Raw genomic sequence first — 22,279 nt, forward strand, 5'->3', positions numbered from 1 at the left:
GCCACTTTCACCCTGAAAGCCGCCTATTAGTCACTATAGATAATTATAGTGGATACATTGACTATCTTTTCTGCGTTTCATAAGAAGTCCACTATTCAGAAAAAGGAGAGATACATTTCAGGAAAGATATTCAGGAAAATACAAACAGAACCACAGAATGCAGTTACGAGGTATTTTTTGGATATGGTCATTTTGAGAATCTGTTTTCACCACCAGATGCATAGTTCATGTCTGAATACTTTTCCATGGTTCTCAGCAGAGGTGGGTTTCAGCAGGTTCTGACCAGTTCTGGAAAACCGGTAGCGGAAATTTTGAGAAGTTCGGAGAACTAGTAGTAAAAATTCTGACTGGCCCCGCCCCCATCTATTCTCTGCCTCCCAAGTCCCAGCTGATCGGGAGGAAATGGGGATTTTGTAGTAACCTTCCCCTGGATTGGGGAGGGAATGAGATTTGACAGTATCCTTCCCCTGCCCCACCCACCAAGCCACACCCACAGAACTGGTAGTAAAAAAATTTGAAACCCACCACTGGTTCTCAGTGTTAGTGACTCCTTTGTTTCTCTTACTTTCCAATTTAAACCTCAAAAAAAGTACACAGTATAGAATGCATCAATTGTTCTTGTTTTTAAAAAATATACCATCATGCCTGATAAATTTAGGGGGAGCATGAAAGATTGCACGTTCACTGTTGGCTAATGTTGGCCTTTTCAGGAAAAGATCTAAAAGGACAGAGAACAGAAAGATACAAATTACAGGCCTTACTAATTTAAAATAAATAAATCATCAGGAACAGATATAATAATCCAATAATTCTTTAAAAATATTAAGCAGGATTGTGCTGAAGTCCTAATAAAAAAAAATATTTTCTAGATTTTCTAAAACTAGCATTTTCACCAAGGAGCAAGAAATATCTAACTTTTTAAAAAAAAATCAAGGAGGAATACAAAAAATTATCGCTCAGTTATCTTAATATGTGTCCTGGGCAAATTGGTGGAAAGGATTGAAAAGAAATACCAGGTTTTGGAAAACAAGTTTTGCTTTAAAAAAAACAAAAGAACTAAAATGTCGTCTACAAGAATAAAACTTGTCTCCCTAACATTGTGGGGATTTTAGTATGTCAGTAAACATACTAAGATAGATGTGATCTTTCACTGAATATACTTGGACTATTACAAAGTCCCAAGCTTTTTAGAACGGAGTGGGATAACTCGCCACAGGACAATTCAATAAATACAAAAGTTAAATTACTTTCAATGGAACCATAACCCATAATAATAAAGAAAATAAATCCAGAAACTCCAGTTACAATAATTTTGACAAAAACATGGTCACCGATAATAAAAGTAACTGAATGAAACAATTAATACAGTGTTGAGCTGTCCGTCAGCATGTTGTCCTGTGGTAAGTTGGCATTCCTGAGTTATCCCACAATAAGTTAGCCAAGGCAAGCTGGCCATGGTGAGTTGTCTTAGACCTTTTTAGAAAGCCCAGCAACTGAAAGATAAGGTGGGCTAAGCAACCTGCATGCATCTCCCTCCCTTTAGCTCTTAGTTAAAGCCATGTGTCATGCAGCTGAAACTCAGTTGTAAGATTCTAAGTGAAAAACAAAAACAAAAACAGGATAGTTTGGGGGCGAATCATTGGCCCCCACGGAGAGGGCTCGCAACTTGGGCGTGCTCCTGGATTCACGGCTGTCTTTAGAAGAGCACTTGATGGCCGTGACCGGGAGGATTTTTCATCAGGTTCGCCTGATTCGCCAGTTGCGTCTCTTTCTGGATCGGGACTCATTACGCACAGTCACTCATGCCCTTGTCACCTCCCGCCTGGACTATTGCAATGCTCTCTACATGGGGCTCCCCTTGAGGAGCACCCGGAGGCTCCAACTGGTGCAGAGTGCAGCCGCGCGGGTGGTAATGGGAGCGACATGGCGTTCCTATGTAACACCCCTCCTGCGCGAGCTGCACTGGCTCCTGATGGTCTTCCGGGTGCGCTTCAAGGTTCTGGTTACCACCTTTAAAGCGCTCCATGGCTTAGGACCCGGGTACTTGCGGGACCGCCTACTACCACCAATAGCCTCCCACCGGCCGGTATGCTCCCATAGAGAGGGGCTCCTCCGGGTGCCGTCAGCCAAACAATGCCGACTGGCGGCCCCCAGGGGGAGACCCTTCTCTGTGGGGGCACCTACTATCTGGAACAAGCTCCCCCCAGAGATACGGAGGATCCCGGATCTGCGCACCTTCCGCTGCGCCTTAAAGACCTTACTATTTCACCAGGCCGGCCTGGCCTAATTTTCCCCCTCTTTTATAAAAGATTTTTAAAATTTTAAATATCTTTTAGTATTTTATATATTCAATTTTAAATAGGTTTTAAAAGTTTGGGGGTTTAAATTTGTCGGGGCCAAAATTATTTAATTTGATTTTATTCTATTTTTAAATTTTGTATTGTATGTGTTTTTATTGTTTGGCTGTGCATCGCTCTGAGTCCTTCGGGAGTAGGGCGGTATAGAAATCTAATAAAATGAAAATGAAATGAAATGAAAATAGTGATTAGTTTTCAAGGCCTCTGCAAAATAAAACAACACCATTCCCAACTTTACCCATACTGGAAAAAAGGCAAAGATTCTTCATTCTTACCCGCTCTAGATATATCATTGAGGGTCCTTCTACAGTCCACAAATTCTAGAATTTGCTGATACCAGATGTGGTGATAGCCTCACTTAAGAAGGTTGAAAAGAGGATAATCTTTATGTTTACATATTACTGTATGTACTACACATACTTAATTTTAAATTGGCTTCAAATCTTCATCATTTTCTCCTGATCATTTGTAAGCTTTTTAGATGCATCTAGTTGCCTGCTTTCATTCCAAGGCTCAATCAACCCTATAACGAACTGGCAAATCTGAACTCAACATCTGGCTTAACATGGTCTTGTTTTAAAAGTCATTATGCTTTGCAGCATTAGAGAGGTGCTGACAGGTACATTGGGGTTAATTGTGAACTTACTTTATGTCAACCTAAATTGATTTAAATCAGTCAAAGCTGAATAAAGGTGACAGCGCTTTTTTTATATAAGAAAACAGGGCAGCATTCTATTCAAATCAAATAAAAATTCCACCTTTGACATCTATTAGTCTTTTGTTTCTAAACACACCATCGGGAGAAAGACCATGCAACAGATGGTCATTCTTATTTTAGATAACTCAGAAACTACCGATTTTCAGAAACCCTGCCAACCTAGAAGTTTGAGTCCTTTCTCTCTTTTTTTCTTTAGTTATTATTCATGAGATTTTGGCTATTTTGTTAGATTTTTAAAAAACATAGCAATCATTGCCTACATACAACAATGATTTGCATATACTATATTTAAACTAACAATGATTATAAAGACAGTGGTTACTGTCATTATATTTGTCAACAATTGTTTAAAGACCATGCTTACTTCCCTAATTTAACTGCTATAATTCTCTGTATATATTGTAAATTACAAAAATGAAAAATTGAGTTTAGTTTTCCATGGAGTTACTGTTCGAGATAAATCTAAGCCATAGCCTTTGATTTTATTAAAGGCACTGAAAAATAAACAAAAGAAAGTATCTAATGAAACAGCAGCTAAAACAAGTGGTAAGTGAAATCCGAAGAAGCAATTATTTCCCCAAGCTAATTCCTGCCAGATTTAAGCCATATCCTGATTCAAGCTCTACCTAAGATATAAATATCTCCTTGAAAGGCAGCCTTCAATAAATAAAATATTATGTTCCTGTAACAGCCATACCATGCCAATTCTAAAAGGTCAGGAATATTTTCAACATTTAACCTGCTGCTTGAATCTGAAATATTGCTTTCAATTGTGTCTTATTAAATACTATTCCAAAAAACTTAGAATTAGGAAAAAATTAGGGATGTTTTTGCATGAAGTGATCAAGATACCTATCAAAGGATATGGATTGCTAGATTGCTAACAGACAACATGCTAATACTAATTTCCATGAAAAAAATCTCAATCACCAATATCCCCCGTTAGCTAAGAATGATTATACAACTGGAACAGGCCATACAGTATATGAATAAACAAGCAGCAATATCTATGAAAATAGCCAACAATTAATTGTATTTACAACATCTTCACTGCTAAAATCTACAATCTATTATATATATTTATAGCCATTTTTTTGCATAAGATTTTGTAGTCCAAGAACATACTTGCATATGAAATCTTATCTAATCTAATGCAATAAAACACAGCATGTAACCTAGATAACAGAAAAGCTGCCAATAAGTTACTTAAATATTTAAGTGCTTAAATATTTATTATTGTATACTGTTATTACTATAGATGTATTCTTAAATTTTGAAATAACCATTTTCATCTTACTTCACTGACTTCTCTCTTACCCTTTCAATTTTGCTATGAAGTACTAACTAACTTAGCTAACTAATTGACCATCAATTAGGAATGTACCCACTTACCCAAGTCTTCATTTTAAACTAGAGTTCATTTTTTTCATAATGTTCTAGGCCAATTCAGAGAGAAGGGATGAAGGTTTTTAAGATGCCACAAGATTCCTGGCTGATTTTGCTATCAACGATATGGTTACCCCTCTAGAAATGTTTAACAATCTAGAGCAAAGTTTGTAAAAGAGTTTTCCTTTAGGAATGTGCTCACATGAATAAAGCATGAGTTCTTTTTTGCTAAATATTTCATGTAGAAACCTAAAAACAATTTGCCAATACCTGAATTCACTGATTTTTCCCACCATTATTTATTAAAGGTATGTTGTAAATGTAGTAGCGTCAGGCACAATATTTAAGTTCTACTCCCTGAACACTGCCTCCCTGATCAATACATAAACTCACAAATACCGGTAGCTGGATCTTGCAAACAAATATACCCGCAGAGAAAATAATACAAGAACTACTCATCCTAATTTGCAGTTTGGCACTACATAAAGCTACATTGGAGAAGGCTGCATTCAAGACACATTGCCAATGCCATTTAAAACTTACATAGGTAGCTATCAATTTTCATGAGAAACAAGACTATAAAGAGTGCTCTCCAATTTAATGCAATGATCATTTGGAGGGATTTTTTTTCTTACTGAATTTTTACAAGCTAGAAAATTAAAAGAGAAAAACAATCCAAGAAATTTATACGCTTAATATTCCTCATTAAGAACACATAAACAAGGATCCAACATAGCCCATTTTTTATGTAGAAGCACAACTAAATCAGTGTGCTTCACAAAGTTAACAGCTCAAACATCCAAAAGTTATTCATTTCCTGCTTTAAGATTTTCAAATTATAATCAGCTCTTTGAATAACTGCAATGGATAACATAATGGCTCTGAATAAGGGTAGAATTAGGATGCCAGACTGATTCATTTATTATAGGCTAATATATGCTTTAACAATGTCTTTATTGTAATCGCTAAAGATGCATAACCTTCCTTCTAATTCAGGTTAGAAAAAAAAAATCTCCTTATTATATGGGATTATACTAGCTTTACGTACAATAGATTTTTCCTAGCTTTTCTTACTGAATATGTTGTGTTTTTAAATAAATGAAATCCAATCAAACAAAATGGCCACTGATGCTTGGATAATATACTTTCAGATTTGTCTTGCAACTGGCAGAGGAGAAGCACAATAGTACTTCAGAAATAGGCACAATATATTATTTATTTGTATTCTATCTTCATTATTTTTATAAATAACTCAAGGCGCAAACATACCCAACATGCATCCTTCCTATTTTGTCCAGAATAACAACCCTGTGAGGTGAGTTGGGCTGAGAGAGAATGACTGGCCCAAAATCAAGCAGTTTTGTTGTTTTTTTATGCCTAAGGAGGGACTAGAATTCATAATTTCCTGGTTTCTAGCCTGATGATTTAATCACTAGACCAAACTGGCTCTAAGACTAAGCACATGCAAAATTTCACTGAGCTGGGGGAAAAAATCTGTGTTAAGATTTTGGGGCATGCTGAAACTCCTCCTGTCAATAAAGGTAGTTTATTATTCAATCTACGGCCACTTGTTTAGTGTGACAGTGCTGGAAAAAGTAACTTACAACTGGTCCTTGCAATTATGAACATCGCAACATTCTCATGATCATGTGAACATGATTCGGGGGCTTGTAACACATAATGTGTTTATAATGGTTGCCATGTCCCAGGATCGTGTGATCAACATTTGCAACCAATCCAGCCAGTTTCTATCACGCAAAATCAGTGGGAGAAGCCAAATTCACTTAATGACCATGGCAAAAAAAAAAAAAACGGTTATAAAAGCAGGTGCAATTTACTTAATGACTGCATTGCTTAGTGATGGAAATTCTGCAGTATAAATCAAGGACTAGCTATACCATTAGAAATAATTTAAGGTGCTTTGTCTAGAACAGCATGTCTGAAAATGAGTTTTGACATGGTATGGAGAAGGCACTGAGCATTCCAGAAGTTTGCAGACCATTTTATCATGGAACTTGAAGCTTTTCACAGTCTTACCCACTTAACCTTAATTACCAACTGTTCTGATGACACAGTAGCCACATACTGAGTGCAACAGTATGGGGAGCAACAGGAAAGCAATAGTTGCCAGCATTCCTTAAGCTACACATGCTCCCTGGGCGGTGCTAAATGGATGAAACGACCAGATGCAGCGTTACTACCTTCTTGGGCCTCATAGCCATGACAAATGGAAGTGCATAAAACCAAATACAGGTAGTTCTCGAGTTACAACCACAATTGAGCCCAAAATTTCTGTTGCCAAGTGAGAAATTTATTAATGTTGGTGAGTTTTGCCCCATTTTACAACTTTCTTGCCACAGTTGTTAAGTGAATCATTGTTAGGTTAATAACATGGCTGTTAAGTGAATGTAGCTTCCTCATTGACTTTGCTTGTCAGAAGTCAGAAAAGCTGTTCCCTGGGACACTGCAACCGTCATAAATATGAACCAATTGCCAAGCATCTGAATTTTGATCACTTGATCATGGGGATGCTGTAATGGTCGTAAGTGTGAAAAACTGTCATAAGGCACTTTTTGTAACAAAGTTGTAACTTTGAACAGTCACTAAATGAACTGTTGTAAGTCGAGGACCACCTATACCCCTTTTGGGGTCTTAGCATTACACACACAGGCTTCTGCTAGCTTAACATTGTAGGCATCAATAGAGCCAAAAATGAATACTTGGCTAAGATCCTTATGGATTTTACCATTGATATTCTGGTACTTCAGGAAAAAACACACGGAGGACAATCTCCAACTGACAATTAGGGCTAAAATCTTTGGACATAAAATAATAACAGCATTGCACCACCCTAAACAGAGAATTGCAATTTACGTCAAGGATGATATTGACAGTTATAATGCCCTTCCTCCAAATAATAATTCAACTACCAATCAGAATATCTTCTCTATGTCCATAGAATTATAGAATATTACCATCATGAATGTTTACAAGCCTCCAATGGACAGTTGACCAGATTCTGTTTTATCAACACCTGTGTGAGATAGTATAATCCCTGGTGATTCCAATAGCCACTAACCACACATCTTGCGGCTATAGCCAGTGTGATGAGAATGGGAGTAATTATTCAATTGGATAGAAGTAAACAAAATTTATTCTTATTTATGATGCTAAAGATAGCGGCACATTCATTCTGCTCATTGGCAACAGGATTATAGTCCAGTCCTTTGTTTTGTTTTCTCTGGAGTAGTAAAATCATCATCTCAAATCTAGAGACAGGTTTTGAACAATGTTCCATTCAGTCAACGCAGGCCTATAATCTAAAGAATACCAGATCCCAGTAATTACATCGACTCTTAAATCTCATTGGAACTTCCAGAAAGCAGAATGGAATACTTATACCAAACACACTGATGCTAATATCAGATCGATCAAAGCAGTCCCTAAGAACTACTACAGGTTTGTTGACTTAATTAAATATGTAGCTAAAAGAAACATTCTCATCCATACCATCAAGAAAACATTCTACCATCAGTGTGGAATCCATAGCTAACCATCTCATCTCTATTTTAAGGACTGCAAGATATAATAATAATAATAATAATAATAATAATAATAATAATAATAATAATAATAATAATAATTATTATTATTATTATTATTATTATTATTATTATTATTATTATTATTATTATTATTATTATTATTATTATTTTATTTCTATACCGCCCTTCTCCCGAAGGACTCAGGGCGGTGTACAGCCAATTTAAAAACACAACAATAATTAAAAATTAAAATAATTAAATAGATTTGGCCGATTTAAAACCCCAAAAATTAAAATACCCCAATTTAAAATTATTATATTGAAATTCACCAGACAAATCTGAACTTAGACGGTTGAAGCATGATCTTCCATCACATGCTTTATATTCATGCCCATTTACACCAGAGGTTTAATCCAGGGGGTGCTGGGTTCTTTGCAAAATGGCAACGCTGCAGGATTTGATGGCATGTACCTAGAATTACTAAAGAGCTATGGTCCAGCAACTAAATGTTGGCTTGCCTCCTTTTTTAGTTCCATACTATGCTAAGGATGGTTGCCTTCTATATTTAAAAAGACCAAAATTATTGCAGTTTTGAAACCAGGAAAGTATCCAAACCTTCCCCAAACGTACAGGCCAATGGCTCTTCTCTGTCTGACCTACAAACTTTTAGAAAGATTTGTGCTATTCTAAGCCTTATCAGTAGAATCTGTAATCCAAGTAGAACAAGCTGGATTTTGCCCCAAATGTGATTGTAATGACCAAGTCCTTGCACTAACTTCCTACCTGGAGAACAAATTCCAAAGGAAAATAAAAAATGTTTCAGCAGCCTACAATACTATCTGTAGGGAAGGACTTCTCCTCAAACTAATCAAGGTTATACCTTGTCATAATACCATTGCCTTGATTGATAACATGTTGAGTAACACGTTATTTTAAGTTTTCACAGAATTTAATACAAGTACGTATAAGTTGAATAATGGACTACCCCAAGGATCAGTGCTATCATTTGCTCTTTTAAACTTGTACAGCTATGAAGTGCCTGAAACCATTTCTTGGAAATTTATTTTTGCCAATGTATCAATCTCCCACAAAGGAGACTGAAGAAGAAGCTTCTTGGATGAGTAGTGAATGTCTTCAAGTAAAAACAAAGTTCAGTTGCCTTTTGAAAAAGCACCTTTGGGACAACCATAACGAGGATGATCGAGAATCTCCACAAACATATCAATCTCAACAGTTCTAAGAATCAACTTCAGTGACAAAGAGGAAATCCTTTCTCAAGATCTCCAGAAGCAGAATGACTACTTCAAAAAATGGTGACTCCCACTTCGTGGACCATGAGGAACTCGCAATTTCCTCGTTATGTCCGAAGCAAGCTCTCCCGAACAGCAGCAGGGATGATGGCTATTTTTGGCAGTCACAAGCTGGGACAACTGGGACCATAAGATGAGAAAATAGAAGAAGCAGTGGAAGGAAAAAATCAAAATGAGATGCAAGAAGATAAAAGATAATGAAGAGAAAGGATTAATAAGTAGGAATCAATCAGGTAATTCCTTAAAAGCTTATAATAGAACAGAGAAAAAAAATGATTAAATTTTGTTAATATTTGGCCTTATTAGTAGTCCTAGACATTTGGGATATTGAAATCATGTCTCTCCTGGATTCAAGACTGAATCAAACTGGGAAGCAACCAGGAGGGACATGGCAGAAAGCTCAACAGATTCAGTCTCCAAAGGAAGAAGGCAGAGCAATACCCACTCTCTGGATTCTCAAGGCAGTACATCGGAGAATGGTACTGTTGAAGTACAGAATTATGCATACTTATTTGTATTATTACTGTTAGCATTGTTTAAAAAAGATTTGACCCAGTCAATACACTGTCCATAAAATATGTACGGTGTGTATTATATTAAAAAAAAATTATTTTAAAAATGGTGCCTCCGAACAAGCATAACAAAAAGATATAGCCACATTTTACCTCAGCAACAGGTACGCAAATTACCAGTCTTCACTGAAGGTATTATGTTTTACAATGTAACAACTCTCTGAAGTACCAACCAATACTATCACTGAAATTTGAAATTTTTTTTTTGAAGAATTGGTATTTTAGAAACCGATATACCTCCTTCTATTATTGTTCAGCTTTCGGTTGAGTCCATTATATTTGCTAATGCTGTACCAAAAATCTTCCTAATATGTGCAGATACTATAGTCACGAAGATACCGTGTTTCCCCAAAAATAAGCCCTCCCCGAAAATATTTAACCGCATGCATAGCCGGTCCCCGCCATTTCCTCTGGTTAGGGTTAGGGAGACATAGCTGGAAATCAGGTAAGACGCAAGAGGATTCCTGTCTTGCTCCACGCACCCTAAAATAATAAGACCTCCCCGAAAATAAGGCCAAGCACTTATTTCGGGGTTCAAAAAATAATATAAGACAGGGTCTTATTTCCGGGTAACACGATAGTTCACACATAAATATATGACATCTAGTTCTTATTTAATCCAGGACTCAGTACTGCAAAACACATTGGTGTGCTGAACAAAAATGTTAAACCAAAATTAGTGTAGCTATTTCTTAAAAAAATTAAAATCCTTATGTGCATTCATTTCCTCCTTGCAATCTTGTTAATCTTGTTTACTGAACAACAAGTGAGTAAGGAGGAGAAACATTTTATAAAATTAGTCCTTCTTCCAAGAACATACTCTACCTATCTGTACCCATTAAAGAGAACAAACAGCAGAGGCAACAAGAGTCTGAATGGAAGTAGCTTCTGGCAAAAAATTCCACTAATCTCTAAAATATGATTTATGGCAAGTACCAACTGTTTCTAGAAGACAAGTTCTTACAGCTAGAGAGTTATATTGTGCAATGACTACCACTCGTGACTACTTTTCTTCTTGCTATTAGGAGTTGTGCTGGCATGAAGTGTCACTTGCATGCCCTCTTACAGGATTAGATACAGAAGCGTTAGAGAGAGTTGCACATTTAACCTCTACTATCCTCTATCAAAATTGAATAGCCTGCCCATTTTTAGTGAGTCCCAACATGTCTTAGCATCCATGTTCTTAAGCACAACAGGGATTTGTGAGGTAATGTTATAACAATCAACAGAGAACATGGGGCTTATTTGGTCACAAATTTTAGCCTCCTCTTATATTATTGGCAGCTTCAAACAATGATAAAAATACTTTTTAAAAATTGAGTGAAAGATTCAACACCATTTGTGAAGTGATAATCCTTCAAGCCATGAAAGCCACCTAGGTGACTTTGGGCCAGTCACAAAGTCTCAGCCCGACCTACCTCAGAGGGTTGTTGTGGGAAAAATAGGAGGAGGAAGATAATAAAGGTGGGGTACAAACAAACAAATTGTCAGGAAGGGTTGTCGGCAAAAGTGTGCAGCAACGGAATGGCAATCCCCACATGAATAGCAGCCCCAAGTACCGTCACAGGACTGGGGCTGACACAAATAACTTCTCTTATTGTGAGAAGTATTCAGAAATTTAATCTCACATTTTTTATGTCAACGGATCACTGTATTCACAAGCATCTAAAGGAAATCTTGCCAAACTGGTCTCCTTGTACCTATTCAAAGTATCTGTAACACTGCAAGGCTTCTGGGCTCAACACAGAAGGTATATCAAATAGCCTGATGTTGATCTTTTTAACATTTGGAATTAATAGAATTATCAAGTGATCAATTAAATTTTAAATGAATGGAAATGACTTGTAAATTCAACTCAGCCAGAAAAATGAGCAAAGCCAAAGGCTTATTTATAACATGGTCATTTACATCACTGAGCCTTCTGCAAATGATTATTTTCAGATATGTACAGACCCATGATTGCTTGGGAAACTACTGTATGAACCTATACAGCAGGGGTGTCAAACTGACAGTCCATGGGCTGGATGCCTCACACACAGGTCATGCCCACCTCAGCTCTGCAAAGGGGAAAATGTCACAATATGTCATGTGACAGCAAGGTGAGACGGCGAGTTTGACACCCATGCTATACAGTAACTGTCAACTACAATTGTTGAAACCACCAAGATCCCAAAAATAATTATAGACATCTTATTAATATGATAAGCTTTTTAAGGAATGTAAGAGTAGTGTGAAAAATAAGTCTTCTTACAACAGATTAAGAATCTCACAGCAGAAGAGAGGAACTCCATTTTTTAAAAAATATTTTTTAGACTTCCAAAGGCTTCAATAAGTATGTTAGTAACTCATTATTGTCAATGGAGAGAGGGACAGATATGATATTGGGTTTTCTTTTGTTTGGAGGCTGCTTAAAGTCAAGCTAGAAATTACTGCCAAGCAACTGGGCAGGCTTGTTTCTTTGTGGAATGTGTGATCCTTATTATAGTAACTACCAAAACTGACATTTCAATTAGCCAAGTTGTTTACGGATACACACTTCCAGCTTGTTTCTCCCCATCCACAATCTTACACTCAAGACTTCCACAGTATCTTTAGCCCATCCTCCAGTGGCAATGTGTAACTGCATATCATTGGTGGATGATCTGTTTTAGTTAAATGACAGAGGGAAAAGGACTGATTCGCTGTGGCCCTCCACATGCCCAGAGCCGCTTGAATAGACAGCATGCTGCAGAAAAATAAACTATAAAGATTTGGTTGCTCTTATCCCATAACTACTGACTGGAATCACCTGCTCAGGTAGCAACAGAACCAACCAGGACAGTATTTCCAAATCCCAACCCATCCAGGCAGTCCAGATAGATACTATAGTCCATGGAAATGAAGCCTGCCATGATGTGCATATTCTTTCCATCCAGATACCAACAAAGATCATCCACCAGAGGAACAAATGCATTCATGTTTCTATCTGTGACAAGATGTCAAGCTAACACCCAATAGCAAAATTCTCACAAATGCTTCTTTAATAAGATTTGTTGAAAAGGAAAGAGATCATAGAAATTTCAAGAACTAAATTGTTTTCACTTTCAAAAGCCATTTTATGTCCCAGCCTGTTAAAATGAGAACTTAGCCTCTTGACCACAGCCTCTGCATGAACTGGTAAAAAGGTTGTTCATTTGACTGGTAAAAGGGGAATATCCAGATGTCCAAAGTGAAATCTCTCTCAGGCTCTGAACATACCATTACAACTATCCTGATCTATGCCAGTAATAAAGATTTGATTTGATTACCACTGTGCTATGTTTGAACTCTGACTAGGAGTTGATTTCCCACTAACTTCCAAGTGCCCTTCTGCCAAAAGGAAGGCTTAATATAAACGGAAGGTCTTCAGATCACACTAAACAGAGCTATTACCTGTAGATTCAGTAAGAACAAAAAAGGACATTTGCTTCACTGCTTTCATCATCACCAGGTACATACCAGTGCTCGATCAGATCTATAATGGATCTGAGTATAGGAATTTGTAAATTTGTAAAATGTGTACGTTCCTTATCAATAAAACAAATGACAACCTCTCCTCTTTGTCAAGAGACAGGAAGGAGGATCAGAGCAACCAAATGTCCAGTTTCCAAGATTCTGGAATCTAATCCCCTTTCCTTCAATAAGTCTGACTAATGAGATTATGTAAGAATATAGCTTTCTTGTTTGTGATCATGAGAGATTCACTTTTGGTCTTGCATTATTATTGCTCTTGGCATCTTTTTCCTTGTTTCAACTTTTATAACCTTCCTGAGAAACAAACTCAGGAAAATTCAGGATTGCCACTTGGAAACATCCTCACAAAAGCAACTTTGATCATTGTAATGGATCTTTTATCTTGTATAATAATCTACAGTACGACCATAAAGTGATCTGATCATAGCAAAGAATAGGTGTGAATTTCTTCCATATTCAGATCATATTTTATCATCTCCAATTAAATATTTTGGTTTAGGGAATACCCATCTTTGTGAATCTAAATTGAGATTACCTGAGACAAGCTCATTGACCCGCATAGAAGTCAGGAAATCCCAAGTCTACTCAGATTCCTCTCCCAGAATATGGAGACTCATGGTCTTCTGAACCAAAGCTTCAAGAATTTGAGTATCAGTCCCAAAATAATGACCAGGAACACCTTGAAGGCTGATATTAGTCAGCAGGGTGGCATTTACCGCTCACTTTTACACACAAGATTCATATCCAATTACTTTCAGGTAAATATTACTGATCATCGCCAAGGTCTCATGAATGAATGCAGCAATTACTTCTCCCTGACCTCAGAATTACAGCAGGACTGGGGGAAAATGATCTCCAATAAGATCACAATTGTTGTCCAACTAAAGTCTCAATTATGCACACCACAGTTGTGCATTTGTCTATCACCAAATTATGCATGAATGAACATGGTTTTATTCCACATAGATCTTGAGAGGGCCAATACATACATTCTTATTACTCAGGAAAAGCTAACATGTATAGTATACTGTTCTGAGCTTTTATGGCTAACATCAATCAAGCAGGTACAAATACAAAAGTTCAGTCACTCCATCTTCAGTTGTTATCCAATGCCAAAAGTATACAAAACAGCTGACCATGTCTCTAAAGATGGCAGCCACAGCTGCCGACAAAATGTCAGGACACCAGAAAACCAAACAACGATGACTCAATCTAAAAGCTCATACTGCTTAAGACATGAAGAAAGAATATGCCTACTTCTCTTCATTGTTAACTATATGGGGAGAGTTTTGTTATGGGGAAAAGAAGTAATACAAAAGTAACTAATTCTTTTTAAAGCAATAAACTGTCAGAGATTCCCTTAATGCATTCATCCCAAATATATCTCCAGTGTTGTGATTTGAAACAAAACTGTACATACTGATAGCAAAAGCTGTTAGTATCCAATTTACCACTCTCTCATAGTGCCTCCTACACAGAATAGACACTCCCTAAGCAGTAATATCTCTTTTAAATGTATTTCTTTAACTCCTAAGGTGACAGAAAGTTACCTTGAACAGCTCATGTTTTTAAATGTTGAAGCACATAAAGCAAGACCAACTTTAAAACTATGTCTGATTCAGTGATATATACATTAGTCATTCCTGATGAACAGCTTAGAGTCTTAGAACGGACTGATAATAAAATCACTGTATTCTTAAGAGTTAGTCTATGTGAGAAATCTACCATAAGAGATACAAATACAAACATCATTTAATTTTTTTAAAATGAACAAAGGAGAATCTTGGAATTTATTTTGATTTTTAAATTGATTTTGATATTACAATTTAGAAACTTATAAAGGACTCTATCTGCTGATAACAAAACATTGTTTTAAAGAAGGCAACATGAGGCATCAGGAATAAATACAGCCAAAATAATATTTCTTTATTCAATGGATTAAGTCTTAACAGATTGTGGTAATACAATGAATGTAAAGTATCTTAATATTAACAGAACATTAGGCAAGAATACATGACATTTCATTAATACTGGAAACCTAATGCTACAAACCTACAGGCGTGTCCCTTGGCACAAACTGGATTGCTAATTAAATATGCAGGGACTGGTGTGTAGAAAATGCTCAAAACTAATTACTGGATTAAATCATATTTATGATAAATATTGTTTACATGTGAACAGAGTTATCAACATTAATACACAGGCAGAAGACCTGATGAAGCTATACAATTCAATGATATACAAGATGGCATTTGGCATTTCTTGGATCTTTATGTTTCTAATAATATGCTAGCTTTTGGGGCCCAATAAAATGTACACATTCATAGAGTGTCTCTCTCTCACACACACCCCTTTTCTCAAACATTAGGAAAAGAGATACCTAATTAACTCAGTTTTGGATTCACACATTACCCTAATCCAAAATCAAGCTATCAGATGTGGTATGTGCCACTAATATAGACCATATTAAATGAGAATATATACATTAGCAGAAGACTAAATAATCAACATTGTTAATTTTTGATGACTGCTTAATACCTCTTGAACCACAAGAAGCATTACCTTTAACAACAGATACTAGAAAACAATAATAAAGGAGAAATATTGCCCTTCTGAGCTTCCTGAATGCACCTAGCTGCCTGTTATGCAATACCAAAGATGCCATATATAGATTGTTGGCCTGAACCAATAGAATTCATCTAATGTTCTTATGTTCTTACTTGAAACCCCATTACACCTTATATTTTTCTGTATAAAATTACTTCATTCACATTACGGCAGGCTTAATGGGATGGGTAGATATGAATGAGGAGAGGTGGTCCCTCAAATATCTCGCTCATGCCATGATGGGCTTTAAAGGTTATAACACCTTCTTTTCACAAATCAAATATATAACTAATGCTTTCATTGCATTTTAATGCCTTTTAAAATAGAATTGTGGGTTTCTGTCCAAGTGCAGAATTTCTTACAGAAGCTAACTTTGCAGATATGCTAAAGCATCCTGCCATGTTGTTGGTATATATTTCAGGGAGGTCCAGTTTGGTCAATGCTTAAGGCATTAGGCTAGAAACTAGGAGACATAAGTTCTAGTCCTACTTTAGGCAAAAAAGTTGGCTGGGTGACTTTAGGCCAATCACTCTCAGACTCACCCAGCTCAAAGGATTGTTGTTGTAGGGAAAATAGAAGAAGGAAAGTGTATTAGGTATGTTCACCACTTGAGTTATTTATAAAAAATAATAAAGATAGGATTTTAAAGGAAATAAAAGAAGCTAAAAAAATAAAATATAGTGCAAGTATATACTGGAAGGAAGTGAAACCCAAAGAATATAAACATGTCTGTCTGTCTATCAAGAAACCATACCTTCTTAAAATGCATTTTAATGTTCAGTCTGCACCCTATCAAAAGCCTTTTCAGTATCTAACAAATTAGAAGAGTTGATTTCAGTGTATCTACAGCTATACACATAATATCAATCACGAGGCAAATATTGATCAAATACTTATCTAACCCAGCCATCTTTGATGCCTAAGGTTATTGAAATGAAGAACTCATTCCATAAACCTGGATAATCCCAATCAACCAGGATCTGTCTAGGTTCACATAGCAGGTTTTCCATCTACAGTTTATTAGATGCCAGGGTTGGTGTCCGTCCCCCCGCCCCAAAGACACCTGCACTTATCTCAGGGATGACTGCCTCTTCATGGATGTCACTACGTGACTTACAGAGCAGAGGGGGGGGGATTGGCTGCTGTTTTCATGGTAAGTGCTGTCAGTTTTGTACTGTTCAGCCTCTCTGCCCTTACCAGAAATAAGATATAAAATGACACTGGGGTGGCTGAGGTGCACACTGCTAACTTTTTCATTCACACTGGCATTTGAAAAATCCATGTTTGTTGTTTAAATATATGGACACTGACCATTTGATTTGTTATTTATAATGCAATTTTTATATTCCAATTTAAAAGTTTCATGCTTTGATGTTATAAAGTCAGGAAGCATAAAGTTATTTAAAATAAATATCAGATTTTTTAAAAAACATGTTCTTAAAATCAATCCTGAAATGTCTGAGACCTAACAGATCACAGAGTACAATCCTTTCCTATTTGCCTTTTATTCTATGTTCTTCAACCTCCACTGATGCTTCAAAGTTTAATTAGTGTGGCTTTTGCTATTCAGTTGGGACTGAGTCCAGTAGTCTGTAAGTTAAACTATAATAATGATTGTACTAATGAGATTCCCACCCCCTCCCCCACACATACATATACGCATGCACCAACACAGTATATACAACATACTACTATATTGGAATTAAGTCCTTTACTCCATTATATTTTTCTCAAACCCTCTCTACATATACAAAATCTAAATTTTAGTTAGGTCCAATAACACAAGATTGTCTAACTATGTATTTTCAATTATCATTCTGGAACAATTTCTATTTGTATTCTTCCTTCACCACTCCAATGTAAACAAATACATTCATATATAGGAACAACAGAAATCTTTGGTAATGAAAATATAAAGTTTACTTTTTGAAAGACAAATTGCATAAGGGCTTAGCAGGAATTCAAGTTATAATCTTCACCTATAAAAAGCTTATTATAGTAGAATTAAGACTGTTTCCTCATAGATAGATAGGAAAAATCAGTTACACCAAAAAGGCTCCTTAATTATATAAATGTAGCTTTATCCTTATACTCAGGCTAAGCTTCACTGATCTTAATGCAGCTTGGTCCCAGTGTTTGGATTGCAGCCTACATTTCAGAAAATTATTTTATCATTAAAACTCCATTTTTTTAGATTCCATTACCACCACTGGACATGAGTATTTTGAAACACTCAAGACCACAGCTTTACTTTTACAAAAGCTGCTTTTCCATACTCTTGAAGAACAGTGAATTAATACTATGTAATTCTATCAGCATTTACTGAAGGAAAGTATACATTAATAAGTAACATTAAAGTACACAAAAAAACTAATCTGGATCTCCTATTTTGCTAGTCAAAATAAATGGAGGGCTACAATAACATGGTAAAATTAAGACATTGTCAAGAAAGCTATCTTACTTTTTTATTTCATGGAAGCCAGGGTATTATCATAGTTAAATATTTGGGGAACTGAATAATTTAAGACTACTTAATTTTGGATTAACTGTCATGACTAACATAATGCTCATATTCAGCAAGGAAAGTCATTCTATACAGCTGCAACCTTCTTCAAATGGAGATGTTACACTTCATTAGTAATCATCCAATCCCTGAATAGATGGATGAATATTTTTATCCCTATTCCAATCTACAACAGATTATTATATATAGCTAATTGCTTAGACCAGAATTAGAGATTTTTATTTTATTTCATAAAATCATTAGAATGATGGGACATACTGCAAATAGTATTCATAATTCAGAAATGTGATGAAGTAGGAAATATTTAAACCCTGGGGTGAAGGATCATAGATAAGAGAGAAATATGTGAGGGCCTTAAAGCAGCTGTACTATCTACTTATTTCAAGAAGACCATATGAAAGGAATTAATATTAGTTACTGCACTCACTGTATTAAATGTAATAATGTGATTTAGATTTTAAGAATTTAGTTGAAGCATTTACCATTTAGTGCCAGTATGGTGTAGCAATTTAAGGCACCATGCTAGTTACCAGGTGACTGAATTCTAGTTCTGCCCGAAACACAAAGGCAGTGGTGACTTTGGGCCACTGTTCCTCAGCTCTAGAAAAAAGTAATGGCAAATAACTTCCAAAAATCTCAGCAAGAAAACTGCATGGGTTTATCCATGCAATCACCAGGAGTCAAGAATGGCTTGAATGTATACACACATGCACACACACACACACACACACACACACACACAATTTAGTTGAAATATTAACAAGGGTAATAATGGCTATTCAATGTTTAAACATATTGAAATTACAAGTTGCACTAGCTTTATTTTTGTTGGATTTATTTCAATTAAATCTGTAATGTCCATGCAGAGGTAAACTATTTAACTAAAATGATTTCTCCAGTATGTATAAATGTTTCTTCAGCAATTAATTTTAATTTATTTCAGTGATTGCCCCAACTCCCAAATGTGCAAAATTTCTGTAATATGTTTGTAACAAAGAAATTTGTCGTGTACAAGCAACAGATATTCTAACAAATACAATATTCATGAAATGTTGATCTTTCTGCGGTCAACACATTACAATAAATCTTTCAAATGAGATTTACAGGTGCATTTTCTGCCTTATTCTTCTTTGGTCACAACAAAGGTTTACTGAGATAAAATAGCCAACATTACTAAGGCATATAATGAGCGCACACTGAACAGAAACACATTACAGTGATACACTATTAATCTACTTCAATGCTAGTTCTTCTAAAAATGCATTTCCATAATCAGGATACATAACAGTTCATGTGCCCACTTGGAATTCGGTTTCAGTTAGCAGCTTATCTGTTACATTTTAATATGTTACCATAACTGCTTAAAAAGTAGCAAATTCACAAGTTATAAGTATACACAGAACCACTGATTATTGGCTGCCCAAGACTAGAACTGATTGTACAAATAGTTTAAAAATTAATTGCATATTAAGACTGTAAAACTAAACATGCTTATTAAAAGTGAGTCATACGGAGGTCAAGGTGATCTGTTTCTGAGAGAGATCCCTGTTTAGGATCAGGCTTCCTTCATGAGCAATGCAGAATGTAGGTCTCAGAGCACCCCCTTAGTGACTATAAGGGCATTTCTCCATCAACCCTTAGTAAAATGCTTTGAGAGGGGGAAAAATGCATTTATCTCAACAGAAGGTTATTAAAACAGACACCGGAGCACTTTAACATATGTATATAAAAAAAAAACTCCACAGCTCTTGTCAAATTTAAACCAGCCCGTTTTAATTTAATATTCCCAACTGGAACCTGTGTTTCCTGTCCGGAAAACAGGGCAAATTCTGCATGTCAGTTAACTTTAAAAGAAAGGAAGACAAGCCCATACGCACTGTTTTCAAGACTTGTCACCTGAAATCTCAATTTATATCTGTTTCAACTGCAGCCGGGTAGAGAGGCATACGGATTTTATTTTTTTTTAAACTGCTTTCTCCCACTCCGTAAACAGATTTCCCTATTTTCAAACAGCGTGGGGGGAAACAAGCTACAGACGCGCTCTCGGTTCCTGAACTGTGGAGAACACCAATTAAACGGCAAGCCAATCTAAAATACTCCACTTCGCCGCATTTTACAGCGATGTTTACCCGCATCCCCATTCCCCCCCCCTTCCTCTTCCCAAAACTCTGGATCCTCCTACTAGTACAGAGAAAAGAATCGCCTGAAGAATTAGCGGGTTGATCCCCACACAAACTGAAAAGGCTGGGACATCCGGTCCTTTTTTTTTTTTCCACCACTCCGGCCAATTCAAACTTCAAAGCCTCTCAAGCAACCGCCGCTGGGCAGGTATTGAAATGGCTTTTTTTTCGGCCCCCGGGCGCCCTTTGAAACGCGCCCCATTCCTTCTGCAACCCATAAGCCAGAGGCAAAAATCAAAATGGGGCTGCGAGCGCCAGAAAGAAACCCCTTTCTAAGGGTGGTAAAATAGCCAAGGAGATGCGTGCGCTGGGCAGGGGAGTTTGCTGCCAAAACAATGCTTTGGGAAGCAGCGCCGCACGTTGACCTGCCCCCGAAAGCGACCCCTGGCCGGCTTCCCTTGACAAACCCGAGCTCTCAGGCAGGCAGGCAACTCTCGAGGTTCGCCCGAGTGTTTGCAAACACGCGCCCTCTCTCTGCACGGCGCCCCAAGTGCCGCGTTACCTGCCCGCGCAGGGGAAGGGAAGACGGCGGCCTCAAAAAGAGCCCCGACCCTTCCGCGTCCCGGCCACCCCTTCCCCTCGGCCAGGCCGAAAGGACCCCGCCGCTCTCAAGTGTCACCCGCAGCCCCGCAAGCTCATGCCCGCAGCCCCACTCACCCAGCTCCGGCTGAAGTGGGGGGTGGCGGCGGCAGGAACTCCGGGATCCTCTGGGCGACGCCAGCTCCCGCCGCTTGGCTGCCGACGTCCGGCTGCGGCGGGTCGTGGGAGCCGGCGATGAGGAAGCCTCCGCGGCTGGGGGAGGACGCGGGGCTGCCGGGGGTGGAGCGCGGCGCCGGGGCCACGGGCTGGGGGGCGGAGGAGGACGTGGCGGCCCCGGCGGTCCTGGTAAGGCGAAGGGGCAGCTCCGGGCACTCGGCGGGCTCCGGCAGCCGGTCCAGCTCCACGCTCCGCACTTTGCGCAGCTGCTTCCGCTTCCAGTCTGAGCGCGACTCCCTCTGGCTGCAGCCGCCGCCGCTGTCTCCGGTGGGGAGCCCCGCGACGAGCACCGGTACAGCGCCGCTGCTGTACCGCAAAGGCTTCGGGCTCGGAGCGCCTGCGGCGGGCGCTGCTACGGAGGCGGCAACTGCGGCGGCGGCGGCTTCGTTCCCCGAAGATAATCCTACCGAGGAGGCGATGTGATCCCCAGCCGCCGCCGCCGCCGCCGCTGGTCCTCCTGCCGCCGCCATTTTCTCTGGCGGGTTACATCCCAGCCCACACTCGCCCTCCGTCAAGCGCACCGGCTCTGAGCGGGCAAGGGAGCGAATTCCCCGGACGGCCACTACGCCTGCGGCGTGGCTTGCGCCGATTGCGTAGCCGGAGGGGAACTGGGCCGATGGGCGGGCCCAGGTTGCGGGAGGGAAGGAGAAAGAAAGGAAGAGGGCGGAGGCGATAGGTAACCTGAGGGGCGCCGGGGCTGGTTTTGCGCAGCCGGGCTCTCTCAGCGCCTCCTCTGGCCGGCCAGGTGCATTTGGCTTTTGGCTCTGCGCTCGCCTTGGCCGCTCCTCCTCGCCTCCTTCCCCGCCCAGCCAAGTTTCTTCTCTCGGCTTCC

General features: G+C 38.4%; 1 protein-coding gene across 1 annotated transcript in view; it reads right to left on the bottom strand.

The window, feature by feature from the left end:
* MAP3K1 (mitogen-activated protein kinase kinase kinase 1) overlaps nucleotides 1–21,917 on the bottom strand; it is a 56,334-nt gene extending 34,417 nt beyond the window's left edge. Inside the window, exon 1 of the mRNA XM_070935876.1 lies at nucleotides 21,349–21,917. Coding sequence (XP_070791977.1) covers nucleotides 21,349–21,917 — 569 coding nt within the window. The remainder of the gene's footprint in view (nucleotides 1–21,348) is intronic.
* Between the last annotated feature and the right edge of the window lie 362 nt (nucleotides 21,918–22,279).

The sequence above is a fragment of the Pituophis catenifer genome, unplaced genomic scaffold (assembly GCF_029215685.1).
Source record: "Pituophis catenifer annectens isolate HBS135680 unplaced genomic scaffold, rPitCat1.0.hap2 SCAF_2, whole genome shotgun sequence".
NCBI classification, from domain to species: Eukaryota; Metazoa; Chordata; class Lepidosauria; order Squamata; family Colubridae; genus Pituophis; species Pituophis catenifer.